The 16162-nt window shown below is 39.3% G+C and overlaps 1 protein-coding gene across 7 annotated transcripts in view; it reads left to right on the top strand.

Annotated features, from left to right (window-relative positions):
• Positions 1-16162, top strand: part of LOC148390864 (receptor-type tyrosine-protein phosphatase gamma-like) — a 145545-nt gene that overhangs the window by 58374 nt on the left and 71009 nt on the right. For 6 of the 7 annotated variants that reach the window (XM_088389135.1, XM_088389132.1, XM_088389134.1 and 3 more), the window contains one exon: positions 4100-4136. In XM_088389135.1, the coding sequence (XP_088245261.1) occupies positions 4100-4136 (37 nt within the window). Of the gene's footprint in view, positions 1-4099; positions 4137-6249; positions 7049-16162 lie in introns of those variants that run through there. The other variant, XM_088389129.1, reaches the window with a different exon arrangement.

Below are 16162 nucleotides of genomic sequence, written 5' to 3'. Positions count from 1 at the left end.
GTAAAAAAAACACTCTGGTTCGCTGTGAGGGACGCATATGAGAAAATATAATGCAATAAGAGACAGGATAGCGCCGCAGGAGTTATAGTTTCTTGTCTCGAGCTACTATTTGTTTGGCTTGTTTTGGGTTATTTTGCATTATGACTTTTCTTAATATAGGCCTTCTTATGTTGCTTGTGAGTTTAGGTGCAAGCTTCAGGAAAGTAACAAAAATAAGAAATGGGCACAGGCTTAAATCCATCAGAGGAATAAGACAAATATTCAGTACAAGTGCTAGTAGTCTGACAACACAGTTCTCCTTTGCAACCTCTGCCCGTAAGCTTATTGACCATTTCGTGTTTTTGTTTTTTCTTCTCAGCATTAATTATGCATGCATTCCAGTATTGCGCTTAGAATGTATCACACACAAATAGTTTTCACGCCAACCACAAAAAAAATTGAATCGAGACGTTCTTCATCATAGCTGTGTGGACTATTTCACTACAACATGAATCATCTTCTATAAGAATCATGGGAAGTAAAAAGAAAAGAAAAATTGACATCTTATGATCCCTTGCCTTACAGTTGGCTGAATAGTTACCAATGCAAGTGTGAATGGTTGTTTGCCCATGTGCCCCGCCATCAGCTCACCCGTCACTCAAAGAAAGACAAGTGCCAGAGAAAATGGACGGATTGTGACAAACCTCCACTTTCCATCCATCATTTTTTTATTGTGCTTCACCTTACTTAAAGTGAACTAGAGCCGTGACTTGACACCGGTCAACCATGGGTCACATCAACAAACAACCATTCACACTATCTGTCTAAGGACAGTTTAGAGTAGGGCTGGGCAATTGAAAATATTTTTACATTCATATTGAAATCTCAATAACGTCAATTATACATGAATTTCAAAACTTAGTATTTATTCAACTCATCAAATTCAAATTTAAATATAACTTGAAAGAACAAGAACCAAATACCGGCTGCAGTGCAGACATTACTCTCTTAGGGGCAGTGTGGTGCTTTGCATGCATAGAGCTCACACTTGTTAATAAGAGTAGAAGAAGAAAGTGGCAACTGATATTCTTAATGTCGCACATTTTTTAAAGATTAGGAAGACTGCTTAGTATTGTTATGTTACCTGTATGTACCGTAATTTCCGGACTATAAGCCGCACCGGACTATAAGCCGCACCAGCTAAAATTCAGGGATATTTTAGTTTTTTTCTTGCATAAGCCGCACCGGGCTATAAGCCGCACGAGCACATGAGTTTTTTTAAAAAGAAAGACAGTACACAGAAAGCCGTAAAAATCCATAAATATGCCGCGCCGCCATTTAAGCCTCAGGGTTCAAAGTAACCTTCTGAATAAAATGCATTAAAAGTTCACATTAATTACAACTTGTTTTTGGTAAGCAAAATGTCAGAAGAATTGAATTTAAATCCTGATTGATTGGGTTTTAATACAATGCAGATGGTCCAAACAGCGCCACTGCTTTGTGTAATTTCTGAGTCACATGGCAGAGTAAGAGAAAGGGTTTAGAGCCCTTTGACGCAGGTCACCTAGCGTGCATTCCTACTAAAGCTCATAAAAGTCACAAGCAACACAGGCAGAATAAGCAGCAGCCATAGTAGTGTTTCAAAATAGTATTTTTGTTGTTGTTTTTTTCTTCAAGATACCGCACAACAGTGGTCCACAGCCTTTTTACGAGTGTATAAAAGTGATCAAGTCATCACAAAAATCACGAAAAAAATCTTATATAAGCCGCACCTGACTATAAGCCGCAGGGTTCAAAATTTTGGAAAAAAGTCGCGGCTTATAGTCCGGAAATTACGGTATGTGTTCCTGCAGAGTTTATATATCAATATTTATTATTATTATTATTTGAAGGAATACGTATATAATTCCCGGAACTCGATACGAATTTGCTGTTAGCCTGTCAATTTTCCGTACATAAGTAACACAGGTGCATTTTGGGTGCTATCCAGCATAGGAACTTGGGAACACACATTGCGCCATTGGGCACATTTTTTTTCTTCAATTATAATATTTTTAATGATTGTGACAAGCTAAAATTGAAATGACGATTACATTCTGATTAATTGCCAGCCCTAATCAGATGGGTGTTTTTGAAATGTGCTTGGAAGCTAGATTATCCTCCCTCTACGCCAGCCACCGTGCTACTCATAATGAATTTCTGTTATTAATCATTTTCAACATAGTTTTGCATTTCATAAAATGATAATAGTCATAACCCTCCCATGATGGCAGGAGGGGAGCATTTTCACAGTCTGGCTCTCGAGTGTATGGATAAAACATTTTGTGTCATCGAAGTTGCCCATCTCTGCTCGCTTTTTGAAAGCAAAGCAATATGATATAATCAAGTGGCTTGGTGGGAGGCCTGATTTCAATTCAATAGAGCAAGCGTTCACTCACTAAAAAATTAGTGAGGGCACCAAGACCAACAAACAAAAGTCGATGCAGTGCAGGAGCATCTCACGATGATGAGGAGCAACAGCAGAGGACAAGGCAACAAAAGATGAAACTATTTGGGGAGAGTAATAATGGCAAAAATAGCTTATAGATTAATAATGTATGAGATTGAGAATCAAATAAATTATATATAGTCATAGCCTGAATTGCATTACATAATTGATGCAGGCGGTCATACATTATGCACCAACTGTCAACATGTGAAATGTGTTTGAAAAAATAATACAAGTGTGATTCTCAAACCACTTAAGGGCAAAGAGGAAGGAGATGCCTGTGGGACAATGCCAGTGTCATGGCTGGAGTCAGATGAATCATACATATTTCACTTTTTTTTTAAAACTTACTCCTTTTTTTTTTTTTTCAACTCGGCAACACAATTTAACTGTCAGAGAAAGTGTTAGGGTGCCTTAAGGGCTTCAACTCCCAAAGGGTGAAAAAGATTAGAATGTCAAATGGCACAGCACACATAACAATGGCTTCATGAACCTGCCAGGTAGCAGCAGTCAGTGTGTAAACCAGTTGACTTGTGATATCCGACGTCTTGTTGAGTGACAGGGCAGACCAAGTTATCAGTTTAATTTTTTTTTTTTTTGTGGGCCATTGTTTTATTCATGGGCTCATTCTTGACCTCACACTAGCTTCACACTTCCACTGGCCTTTTGCAACTAGTGGCATTATCTTGTAAACTGACTCACACTGATGCCAAGAAGAAGAAAAAAAAAACATTACCTACCTGGTGGTTGACGGAAGGGAAGCATAATTCAAAATTTTGAATGCCTTTTGTATTTTTGTCTCAACTTTTCTGTATCTTTTTTCCTACCCCTCCAATAATTCCAATTAGTATACACATGTATCATGCATATATTTATACACCATTTGATTACTTACATGGTGTGCACTTATTTAATGTATTTAATTACTGCTTATGCATTCTTGATCAGGATTTTACATTTAAAGAGGGGATTTTTACAAGGTGTCTGTTTAGTGTGCTTATTTCGTGTATTTAATGACTGCTTATGTACATCTGATCAAGATTTTACATTTATTTTTACAAGGCATCTTTTTGGGTGTTTTGCTTTTAACGTAAAGCCTTTAAATTTTGCAGCAATGTTGTACTCTCGTTTATTTTCTAGTCATTGTGATTTCCACATGTAGCTAGCCAACCATTCATCTTGGCAATCTAGAATATCCAATGAAAACAGTTTCTACAAATAAGAGAAAAAAAGGAACCATTAAGGTGTTTTTGGAATGATGTACACAGAGAATTGGGCCAAGCGTCTCCTCGTTTTATTGATAGAATTTTGGCAATGTGGTGTCTTTTTAAAATTATTGAAACAAACTACCGCAACAGCCAGTCATTGGTTGTAAAAATAAAACCATCCTCTTTGGAAATCATTTCTAAAACCTGCCAATGTTCAGTGTCAGTAGCTAATCAGGGTTTACAACCACATTGAAGAACAGGAAATTGAGATTAAACTTTTCCAGAAAGTGTCATTAGAATTAAATTATTTGGACTGCCGAAACCACTGTCACCTTGTATTAGGAAAGGTGGTAAGAGAAAAGTACAAAGAGTGGAAGGCACACCTTATGATCCATTCATTTTCTCTCCTGCTTGTCCTTTTCAGGGTCAAGAGACACTGGAGCCCGGCCAGCTGACTTCAGGTGAAAGTCACTCAAGGACACATGGACATACACACAGCATACCACATCATAAGTCAAAAAAAACAAAAACAAAAAAACCCCCACTAGGACTCATGGAATAATATTACTTTTTTTGCTATATTGTAGTAAGACTAAGGCTAAGGTCAGCACCTCACAGCTAAGTCCGTCCACTTAACATCTTGCTGAATTTGTCTTGGTGGAAAAAAAAAAAAAAGACCATTTAGAAGTTAGAAATCAGTCATCCACCCCGCCGGGCTCAAAGAGTTCAGAAAGAGCGGTTGGGGTTAATTGCACTTGATCAGTCAGATACAGCTCTGTAGTATTGTCAAGCACGGTGTAGTGCTCCGTGCTCAGAGGCACTGCGAGGCTGGAGGATCCTAAGAGGATGCCCAGGAGGCGACGGGCACTTTGGAAAAGGTAGCCCATTCTGGAGAGGAAGCAGATGGCCTGCATTAAAAAGCAAAGGGCCCTTGTGACAGTCCTCAATAGCCCTGCAGAGAACTGGATAATTAAATGGGAAATTTAATCAAATTCCTCAAATTAAATGTCCAGCTGGATAGCTTTGCAAAGAACACCACTGACTACACACTCACCTGAGGGACGGACTCTGGTGCGCGCACAATCCTCCAATCAGTCCACCCTCACGTGTGATGAGTGTAGGTGATGATTACCGCTAAAGCATTCCATTCACAGTTCTGCCAGCAGGAGGCAAAGGGGCATTAGTGTGTGGGGCCACAAGAGACTCATTTGCATAATAGGACCTGAGAGGAAGTGACTAAAAAGTGCAGGCTTGATTTTGTCTTCTTGCTTTGGGGGCACTAGGGTGCAATGCCCCATGAGATCCATCAGGGGACTCTGTCACTGTCTGGACTCGTCGCTGTAGCAGGAAGCAAACGCCACACAGGATGGGTTCGAACCCAGAACTGCGGAACAGTGAAGCAAACGAGCTAATCACTCTTGAATGTGACACCCACGTTAACTTTGAGACAGACTGCTCATCTATATTTGTTAGTTTGACTGTTTACATGTTTAGTGCTGCTGTTTTGGTTCGCAAAATTGTTTTTATGCATTCTATACTTTCTGTGAACTGAGATAATTAGATTACAGGTGGTACATATTTTTTTTCTGATGGTTGGAAAATGAGGCATCTATTTGAGGTAGCTATTTGTCTTTAGTGCATTTGCCTAAAAACAATTTGGAGCATGATAGCTTGTCAATGGATAAAAATGTAATGCAGGGTTCTCATTTGGAGAAATATACTGTTCTTAACTCCCTGTTTGTGATTTAAACAACCTAATAGCTATGTTTGCAACTGTCATTAAAAAAGGTCAATGGGGCAGTTAGCGTTTAGGTGAATTAAAAAAAAAAGTAGATCATTTTGAATAATACAGATAATATACTAGCCAGTAGGTTGATGTTTTCCATGTTATACGCCACTGGATTTACAGCTTCAGTTTCCACTCCTTTTCATCCCATCCCATTTGATGCAACATTAGAAAGAGACTGCACAACCCAGCCAGACAATATGAAAACTGAATACATTGGGGAGCCTCACCTCAAAATAAAAGCAAAATGGTTACCTACCAAAGCTATCGTGTGAAAAATGTGTTTCACTTGTGTGACCATTGCCAACAACAACTGTGGATTTCGTGTTCTTGACCTTCTCGATTTTTTTGAGCTGGTTCAGAATCTGCCTTCAGTTTTTTCTCTCAAGCACATCAATATTTAATGATAATAATAATAATAATAATAAATTCCCCCCAAAATTTCCTGAAACATCATAGCTATATTATTATTATCATTATCAAACAAAAACATATACAAACAAAACAAATATCTCAAAAACTAAAAAAGTTAAGATCTATTTTTTAATATCAGTGTAAAAAATATATTCTTATTGTACACATACATAAAACCATCTCTGATTATAATCTACTGTTAACCAGTGTTAGTCTTGTGTATTTCAACCTTGAAAGAAACTATAAGGTCCACTCCAGTGTTTTTTCATCAGTGTTGGTGGGTTGGAGGGCGCACAAGGGGTGTCTGCACAGGGTGTCTGCACAGGGTGCCATTCAAGCTCGGACCGCCACTGCTCTCAGGAACAGACCAGCGTCTCAGCTCCAAACCTTTTTTCTTTTTTCTAGTTGTATTCAACAAATCCGAGCACCGCCTCTCCACCGTCCCTCCGCCCCTGCGCGCAGGCAGCCTGTCCGCCAGGATGGGACCAGCAGCCGCCTGATATCCATGCATGCATGACCGCTAGTCCACTTCCTGGATGGAAGAATGGGACAAATCCTGCAGCAGTTTTTCTTCACATAGTGCGTCGCAGGCTCCCAGTCACGGATAAACGCCGAGTGATCGCTACTTCAAATCGATATTATCGGATCTCCCCCCCCCCTCCCTCTCGTGTGTAGTTAAAAGACAGCCATTGATCGCCGCCTGACCCCCTTCCACTCTCCGGGAATGTGGCTCCGCGGAAGCCCTTCGTGGAGTCAGAAGAGCTCTGCTTGGAAGTGTTTGCACACAGCCGTGGCGTGTTCTTATTTCTCAAAGACCAAGGAGCACCAGCTTGGACCGACGCGGACTATTTTCTAAGAAAGAGGGGAATAAGATACAATACAAATTATTTTTGATGCTTGCGTGGCCGCGGCGTCAACTTCAATTTTTGGGGGAAAGGCTTCTCTCGCACGCGTGGGATTCTCTCTCTCTCCCTTCTCTTTACGTTTAACAAGCTAAAAGACCGGGGGGAAAAACAAACAAACAAAAAACAGCCATAAACTTTGTCACCCATCGCCTCCTCATTGCTCTCCATGAGTAGTCTAACATGCAGAGGGGACGGGAACCGAACTGCTGGTGGATTTTATCCGTAATGCTTCTTCTAACCTTGCCCGAACACGGCGACTGTCATCCTGGTAAGTAGCGGCGTTTACTTTGCGGCACACAAGCTAGCTTTCACGTCTCTAATCCCTGACTCTAGATTGCTTTGTATTTGAATTTCTCTCTCTTTATATTTTTGATCGCTGCTGCACACTAGTCTTGCAATGTCGACATGAAACGCATTTAAAATTGCGGCGTTCAATACAGCTCGTTTGCTTATGAGTGTGCACGTTCATCGTCATCCAGCTGCACAATGGCGCAAAATGCATGACATACTAATGATGTAAAATGAACTTTTTTTTTTCTCCTTAACTTTTTTGTCATCCTTTGACATCTCACGCCGTGCCAATGTGTTACTATTGATAACCCATTTTTTTCCCATCGTGTTTCTTTTGAAATGTAACCAAAGTTTTATTTAAACTGCCTTTAATGTGTGTTTGTGTGTGTCTGTCTCTGCATGGGCTGCTTGTCATGATGAGGGCGATCTGATCAACACCCCCCCCCCCCCCCCCCCCCCTCTCCCCTTGTATGCTGGACCGCGAGCGAGCAGCCAGTTAAGACTGTGACTCATTTTATACCCACTGGACAGTATATTAGGTACACCTGGAAACTGGTTCTGTGCGCATTTCCAAAAAGAGACAGGATGCCAATTTTATGTAGCAGTCAGTATGACACAAAAATAACTATTGTTGGGGGAATAGGTAGGTATTTGACAGCATCGATCGAAATATATAATATATGGAAATCCAGTTTCCTTTATTCTTGATACAACTGACAAGTGTGAAAATGCCCGCAGTGATATATTTTAATGTACATTCAACCAATATTATATTATGTGCAAACAATCTCATTCTATTCGGTATAAAAGCTGTGGTTCTGATCTGCAGCTTTGTTAAATAATCTGTCTGACAATGTCACTCAAAACTGAGCATTATCCTTTGCTATTTTTTTGACAGATCTTAGTTTGATTGAATTAAATAATGTAGTCACTGCCAGTGTAGTAGTTCACTCGGTTGATAATGTAAGCAGTGTGGGTAAATCCTCACTTGCCCAGGCTCCATATGTGCACTATTGTCTAATAAATCCCTCTCTGAGATGGTCCATCAATGGGCTCTGATTTTTATTTGACCATTTTTGTTTGCCTCTTATTTGATTTTGTAGGCTCACTGACCATGTAGTGGTTCACTCAGCTGATGTTCATGCAGCCAGTGCGATTTTAGTCTGTCTGTCTGGTCATTGAGTGGCGACCATTCCAGGGTAGAGCTCTATAAAAACATCAACCATACGATTGTTGTCACCCTCCATTGTGAATTTTAGATTTTCCTGTATATTTCCCCCACTCCATTTAGTGCTATGCTTACGCCGCCATTAGCTTTCGAGCTCCATCCAAAGTGTTGATGATCAATGTATCCTGCGATTTAGTACATTAGTGCTCGGAGCTAGCTGCGTTCTTCTCTGACGCACGAGCCAGTGCGATATTCTCAAGAAACAGTTTTATGTTTATTTTCTATTTATTTGGTTGTCAGCTTAGTACACAGAAGTAACATGCGTATATCCACATGACTACTTTTCCTGTGTCTCATGTTTTCTTTGTCTCTGATGGAAAATACCGCTTATACATTGTGCCTGTATTGTTAAGACTGAGGCACAACAATGGGTTGAACCAGGTTTGTCATAGGAATTGGCAAGTACCAACGCCAGGGATCAGTGTCTGATCTAAAGCGGCTTAATTTTAAGGTACTGGGTTCTCATGGAGGCTGCCGATAACAGCCACCGATACTTAAAGCAACCGGGGAAAAAAACAAATGATATGAAGTCCTCCTTTGCAATAGTTGGCGCTATAATGCGGCAGTTTGTCACATTTGCAAATCACCTTTGACCTGTATTGTATTGTTAGGCTACTAGATTTTTGTGTTTTATGTTAGCGTAGTTTTATGAATCTCTTATTATTTTCTCAGTTTTATATATAAATAGAACAGGTAAGAGAAAATAGCCACACATTTTATGTAATTATAAGGAAAATTATAGCAGGATCCCGTGACCCTGAATATAATAAGCAGTATAGAAAATTCATGCATAGCTGGTGAACCTTTGTCCCAAAGATGGTGCAGTTTTTATTCTAATATCCTGCAAGATTCATCTTGGAAATAATGTGCGAATGTGTCTGTGAAAACTGCGATCATGCAGTAATAGAATAAATGTTGGTAATTTCAGTAACATTTTGGTACAGTTGCATGGTGGGCGGGATTAAACTTTCAGCCCACAGGCCATAGGCTTGTGACATTGTCAGCTGGTGAAATGCTGCCCCATACGGGTGTTCTCAATAGCTGAGGAAAATTGAAATCTTGGCACAGACGACAAACAGCATTTGAACAAAGTTGCACAACTGCTGTATTATCATCGTGGGCAGCCTCGTCTTTGGTTTTGATCAGAGGTCAGAAATCTATCTGGCACATTTAGAAAGCGTTCATTTTTGCTCTGATGTTCCTTATCGTTAAAAAAAACAACAACAACAACACACATTATTGAATGGCAGAAACCATCAAATCTGCAACAATAATAGAAAAGATAATAAACTGGCGGTGGTTTTCGGTCATTACTGAGAAATTTATTCTCCCGTAGGCTCATCCTCGTATTTATGTGAAAGTTAAAAGCAGCAGTGATGCATTCTAACAGCCAAATAACATTTTCCAGTTGGAACATAATTCAGAGAGTATAATTATTTGTTGGTGTTGTCACTGTGTGGCTTAAAATGCCCTAATTAATTTTCCCCAACTTTATCCTCTCTGATCACTGTTGCTGGTCTTCGCTTCCCCCAAAACTTGCATACTGTTGTTTAATTTTATATGCGACTGTTCACATGTAATCCATTGGTGTTTTCAATAGAATTTTTTTTTTTTTTTTGGTCTAATGTATTTAATTAGATTTCCACTAAATAAATTAGCCAATTAGGGCTACACCTTCTGGGAAAATCTTCAGCCAGGATAATTTAAAAAAAAAAAAAATGCAAACAAGACTGCTGACAAAGTGACCTTTGATCCTAGCCACCTTAACATTCTTGCTATCATTAGAAAGGGACAAACTGTCACTGTATTTAAATCTATAGTCACTGAACTGTCTTTTTGTTTTTAAATTAAATAGTTTCACACAAGAAATCAGTCTGCTATCATGGAAGAAATTGGACATTATTTATTGTTGAGAAAATGAAATTCTTAGGTCTTGGAATTTTTTTAATAACAAAATGCATCTAAAAGATGATTCGTTAAGTTAATCAATCCGTTCTAATTATCGATTACTTTGATAATAAATTAATCATTGCACCGCAATTATGAACATAGCTGAAAGAAAAGAAAAACACATTTGGTGAGTTCTTCCTTTAGTTGCTCAGTGAGCTGAGGTCCCACATACTATACAGACATAAATTTCAATTCCAACTTATTTTTTTCTGTTCCACAAATGACAATTAAGAACAGTGACTTCCTGTAACATCCAGCTGAGGCTATCTGGTGTCCGACATCATTCAAAATGAATAAGAAAATTTATTAAAAATAGGACAGTATGCTCTAAGTCTGAAGATTGGGTGAGAATTGTCTTTGTTTTTCAATGTAATTTTTTATTATAACTGCTCCTTCCTCCAACGTAATCCATCAGTTTTCCTGCAATGCCACTTCATCACGAGCGGAGAGCTAAACACGCGTATTCCGTTTCATCTCGCAACACAGTGAGGACATAAGTGAATGATTGTACTCGTAGTGAACTGGAATAGCCTGAAATTAGTGCCACCCCCTCAATTTATTATTCAGCCATATAATTAAAATCCTCAAATGTCATCCCTCAACGTTGATAGCATTGGTAGAACGTTAAATGCGGTTCTATCCCAGATTGATGTTGTTGCTACTCGCGTGTGGCACCAATTATCCTCCATATCAGTAGCGGTGATGCACCAGAAGAACGCTTCTGTCTTAATCAGAAGCCTCTCTGCCCCCGATGCTCCCAAGTTGCCTGCTTCCCTGCCCTCGGCCTGCCGTTTTTATTGACTTGTCGCCTTACAAGCTGTGAACACAGCAGACTTATTTCATATTGCATACCTCAATGGACCTCTGACACAAAGCAGAAAGGCTGACTGCCGGACGAATCAAAGGTCACCGGTTGAAAAATCTAGTTGAACCATAGTCTGTTCACGTAATGGGGCTCAGTCAGCGAGGCTTTTCTATTCATTACCAATATAATTTTTTTTTAGTATTTGAAAAGGCATTACTGTACATCAGGGGTGTCAAACTCATTTTTTTTCACGGGCCTCATTGTAGTCATAGCTTCTTTCGGAGGGCCCTTATGTCAACCTAAATAAATGTATGAGCACCTCATATTATATACAGTAAAAGCTACAAAACAAACTGACAAATAAATCGTTTTCAAATCAGACGAGTAAAAACTGGTCAAATATTTTAAAAATAAAAGATATTATTAAAACTGAACAATTCTGGTAATGACACACGAATTTGATGCACACTTTGTCTTTGCGGGCCGCATAAAATGATGTGGCGGGCCGTATCTGGCCCCCCGGGCCTTGAGTTTGACACCTTTGCTGTAAATGAATGGAACATTTATTTGCGACACGTCTCCAAGGCTGATATATTCTGAATGCTTGTCACCGAGGTAACAGTATGCACTCGGTTGGCTCAATAAAGACTATTCTTCTCTGGAGTTCGTAGACACTTAAATTGCGCTATTTAACATTGAGATTTAATCAATGTTAATGGGCCCATTTATCCTAAATCTTCTTACCTTGCCTGCAGGTAGCAGCTGTTACGTCGGTTTACATTGCTCACTTGCTACTTCGAGTCCTCTTTTGCTTTTTGTGTGAATACCCCCTGAAGTTTACACTGGGTAAGGTAATCTGGTAGATAAGATTCTGCAGTAGAATTTGTCCCATTATATCCTTTATGCCTATTTTGGGGAATCTTCAAGGTAGGCTTCGCCCACTGTGAATTTTGGGCACGCCCACAAAAATATGGGTTCCATATCAGTTATCAACACAAGCAATTGTTTTTTTTCTCATTAAAACTTCAAGTCACAAATAATTCTTTTCTTCACGATGATGTGAGTGGGCGAGTGTGGTCTGTAGCAGAAATTCATGTTTTGAAAGACAGTTCTGGCGACCGTCGAAGACACATTTTTACAGTTTAAACAGGATGTGTGGGAGAATAAGAAGAATCTCAGTAAAACCACTCAGTGGACTTGTGAGGTTGTTATATCACTGACATAATTTCTCTGAACTTGTTTTGCCAAAAAGACTCGTGTCAAATGATTATATCACTTGTGAAGATTTTATCCTGCTATGAGAGAGTTGTTTGGAGGAGGTAAGCCCCGCCTCCAGTTGAAGGTACCTGTCTAAAAAAAATCGTCATTAATGAGGTTTTAATTTGACGCCCATAAGACATTTAGAATGTTTGCTGCTGCATAGTTAAGAACTCCCTCTGGAATCTCTTCGGATAATTGGTGCAATATGTACGCATAATGTAGGACGGCACATCTTGCTGCCTCATGATAATAAAAATGGCATTAGGACCATATGCTTTAAGTCTCTATCTTGACTCAGCACTTTGCAAGGATGTTGTCTCTCGACCAGCTGCCTGTACAACTGGCTAAATGGTCAATTGGGAGAAAACATTGCAACTTTGAGCACTTTTCATATGAGCACATTATTTAGTTTGCTTATTTTCTAGCAATGGCCATATCACTGATCCATTAGATGGGATAAAAACTCATGGCGGGTGAAACTATGATAATGCTATCTTGAGATGTTCGTTGTTATTTGCCTTGACTGCTATTGACAATGCTATTGCCTGAAAGTACTATTTTTTTTTTGCTCTTGTTTTTACCATTTGAACAGTGCTATTGCCTGAAAGTACTATTTTAGTTTTTTTTTTTTTTTGCTCTTGTTTTTACCATTGGAACAGTAGCATTGCCTGAAAGTACTATTTTAGTTTTTTTTTTTTTTTTTGTGTGTGCTTGTTTTTACCATTTGAACACAAATAAGGAGTCCCAAACTGAATGTAACTTTTTAAACCTAAATTAATGGAATCTGACATGCATCGAAAAAAAAAAGTCTTTGGGGAATGCAAGTAAATAACCAATATGTGGCAAGAAATAATAATGTCCTTGCTTTACTATTTGTTCAATTATGTTGTAAAATGATCAATTTGAAAAATTCATGGAGCACAATAAAAAATATAGCATATAACGATCATTTTGGTTCAGGAACTTGTTCATACTTGGGTATATACCGTTACAGAAATGATGTAATTTTGGTAATTACCAAGGCAATTAACTTTGTCCAGCTGTAACATAAACCTTTCATTGAGTGGCGGTCTAATAAACGTGTTAAGTACCGTGTATATCATATTTAAATATTATAGAAATGTCCTTGTCTTCTCTGCAGTTATGTTAGGAAACGTGGTACTTCATATTGTCTCCTCTCCTTTGATTTGCTGCCAAGCTTCCCTGTTTCATCTTTATACAGTGCTGCAAATACAAATTTAGCCGTTTCTGTTTTTCACTGTGCGACTGTCAGAAAAAATGTGGCTGCTGTTGATAATAGGAATCGATAAGCTCGAAGGCACACAAGTCCGGTTAGATTGGACAAATTGGAAGCGTTGCTCGATTCGCATCCATACGGCACATCGGCTTAATGGATCCCCCCCCAAAAAAAAAAAAAAAAAAAGGCATTACAGAAATGTGCCAGAGGCCACTAGATTTGATCAAAATCAAATTGGCTTGCATGGCCGTGCACTATTTCTAGCTTAATGTGACAAATGGCCGAAATGGCCAGTGGACATAAGTGCGGAGTTTGCCATCTGTGGTAAAGTGGTGCATCAGAGAAGTTTAATTAAAAAATAAAATGCAAATTATTTTGTGCGCGCTGTACATCACTAGTTATTTTTGACGTCGTTTAGCTCGCCGGAAACCCGAGGCAATCTGTGCGCTGAATCTCACTCGGTGTTTTAGCCAAGAGACTGCTGGTCACAGTAGCTTTTTAATCAATTAGAAATGACTCACTGCCACTTCACTCCAAATCATTTCATCTGTCCCGGCCACAAAAGCGACGTGCACACACATGCTAACTCCATCTCGGATTGGACAAGGCTGCTCTAAAACAAAAGGAAAACACTGCCGGGGAATCAAATGCACTTATTTCCTTTGCTTCTTGACAAATGTGATGAATGTCCAGGCTGTGAGGCAGTGTCACTAAAGGACATATACTGCTGCACTCAAGGACTCGGCCATATCAATAAATGTCCCGTGTCCTTCGGTCCTCACATCCTCTTTCCCCTTAAACAATCTTGCCTTGATGCGATACTGTGTCAGCTTTGCTTACAGCTGAGCTGTCAGTCAGCGTTGCCCCATGGAGAGTAGAAACAATGGAACCTTCAGGCCCCTTCTTCCTGCATTGTGTTGTCGTGCATCAACAGAGCATGTGTTTGCTTTGTGCTCATTGTTGTTTTCTTTCTTTCAGGCTACATTCGCCATGGCCTGACAGTAGACGTCCCCGTCCATGAGGCTAATTTCCCCTGTCGTTGACTATCACGTTACGACTACCGTCCGTCCCTAAATGTATATGACTAGGTCGGGGTGTCAAAATTATTTTGACGTCCCCTAAGGTGGTTGTTATGTCTGTGAAAGTGGATAAATGTAAAATATGATATTTTTTCAATATTTATACTATAAATTGAATTTTTAATCAAAAATTGTAAAAGCGGGCCGTCCAGATCTGACCCTCGGGTCTCGAGTTTCGCACCTGTAGATAAATTGGCTTTCAGGAATGGGATTCTAACCTTTGCATACATTAGATTGGATCACCTGTAGAAAAGCTTGAAAATGCATCTTTGCCCTCATTAAGACGATTTGTCATAATTTGAATTTCCTGCAAGTTGCTAATTTTCTTACGACTGTTTTGATTAAACAAAACAAAATGCAAACAGTATACTTCAGCGGCAGGACAGACAGTTATTGTATTTACAGAATGCAAAATGAACTTGGAAACGATGCCTCGCAGTTAATCTTCAGATCTTTTGGCTTTTGCTGTCATACTGCCAAGAAGCAACAAACAAATACATAAAACATTCTCAAGCGTTTTCTCTGTTGGAGGCAAAATGCATTTTTAGCACGCTGAAACATTTTCCTTCGCGTTTATACTGTACCTGCAAAAACAGACGTGAGGTGTTGCTAACACCTGGCTATTGTCTTTGGGGAGAAGTCACTCTGCAGTAGTCACATCTGGCTGTTTATCATCTTCAGCTCTGATTGGCAGGAATGGAAACGTAACACAGCCGTGCACTCGTGCACCTTGGTTGCGCTTAAAACACAGCCAATATGTTCGTTTTAGAAAACAAAAACCCCTTGGATATAGTTTACCAAGACTTTTCTTTTAAAAGGAAACTTTATAATTACTCTGCTATCCGGAAATGACCTACAAAATAATTCTGACTTTTAAAAAAACAAATCACATAGTTTGATCAAATAAGTTTCAGCCTCAAAAGCTATTTCACAATTTCTGGAAAAAAAAACTTTAATTAAACACCATCGTGACATTGATAAAGGCAATCTATAAAAAAAAAGAGTCAAGTTAATTGTCTCTAAGCGGCTTGACTAATTATTGTGCTTTTCAGTCATTGGTCAGCAGTAAATCTTTGAAGTTAATTTACTATGGAAGTACGTTGCATTGGTTTTTTCTCTTCTTCTTCTAGAGGTTCTTTCTTTTCTTTCACAGAGACTGACATTTTGTTTGTTTCTCTCACATGCTTCTCTAACGCACCAGTAGGAAAGGGGTCTTTTTATTTTTTAACCGTGCTTTGACAAAGCAATCAAAGCATTTTAAGTGACGTCGAGGCGCGGTACAGCGGTGGAATGGTATGAATACTTGATGTAAAATGGCTACGGATGAAATCTGGTGCGAGTTAATTTCAGAGGATTTCAAGAGTGGAGGGAAATGTGCTGAGTTGGATGGTTTTTAGGAGGGACTTTAAAGACTGCCCTATCGATCCTGTTGGCATGTCTCCCCTTGGGAAATGCAAATGTTTCACTTCTTTTACACACATCCAAATCCTCCTGGTAGGAGAACCTTAATTATCTGGGGATTTGAATACCAT

Source organism: Syngnathus floridae, chromosome 11, assembly GCF_059516105.1.
Source record: "Syngnathus floridae isolate MCC-2025c chromosome 11, RoL_Sflo_1.0, whole genome shotgun sequence".
NCBI lineage: Eukaryota > Metazoa > Chordata > Actinopteri > Syngnathiformes > Syngnathidae > Syngnathus > Syngnathus floridae.
Note: the sequence above shows the minus strand (reverse complement) of the source record. Positions and strands in the feature narration are given on the sequence as shown.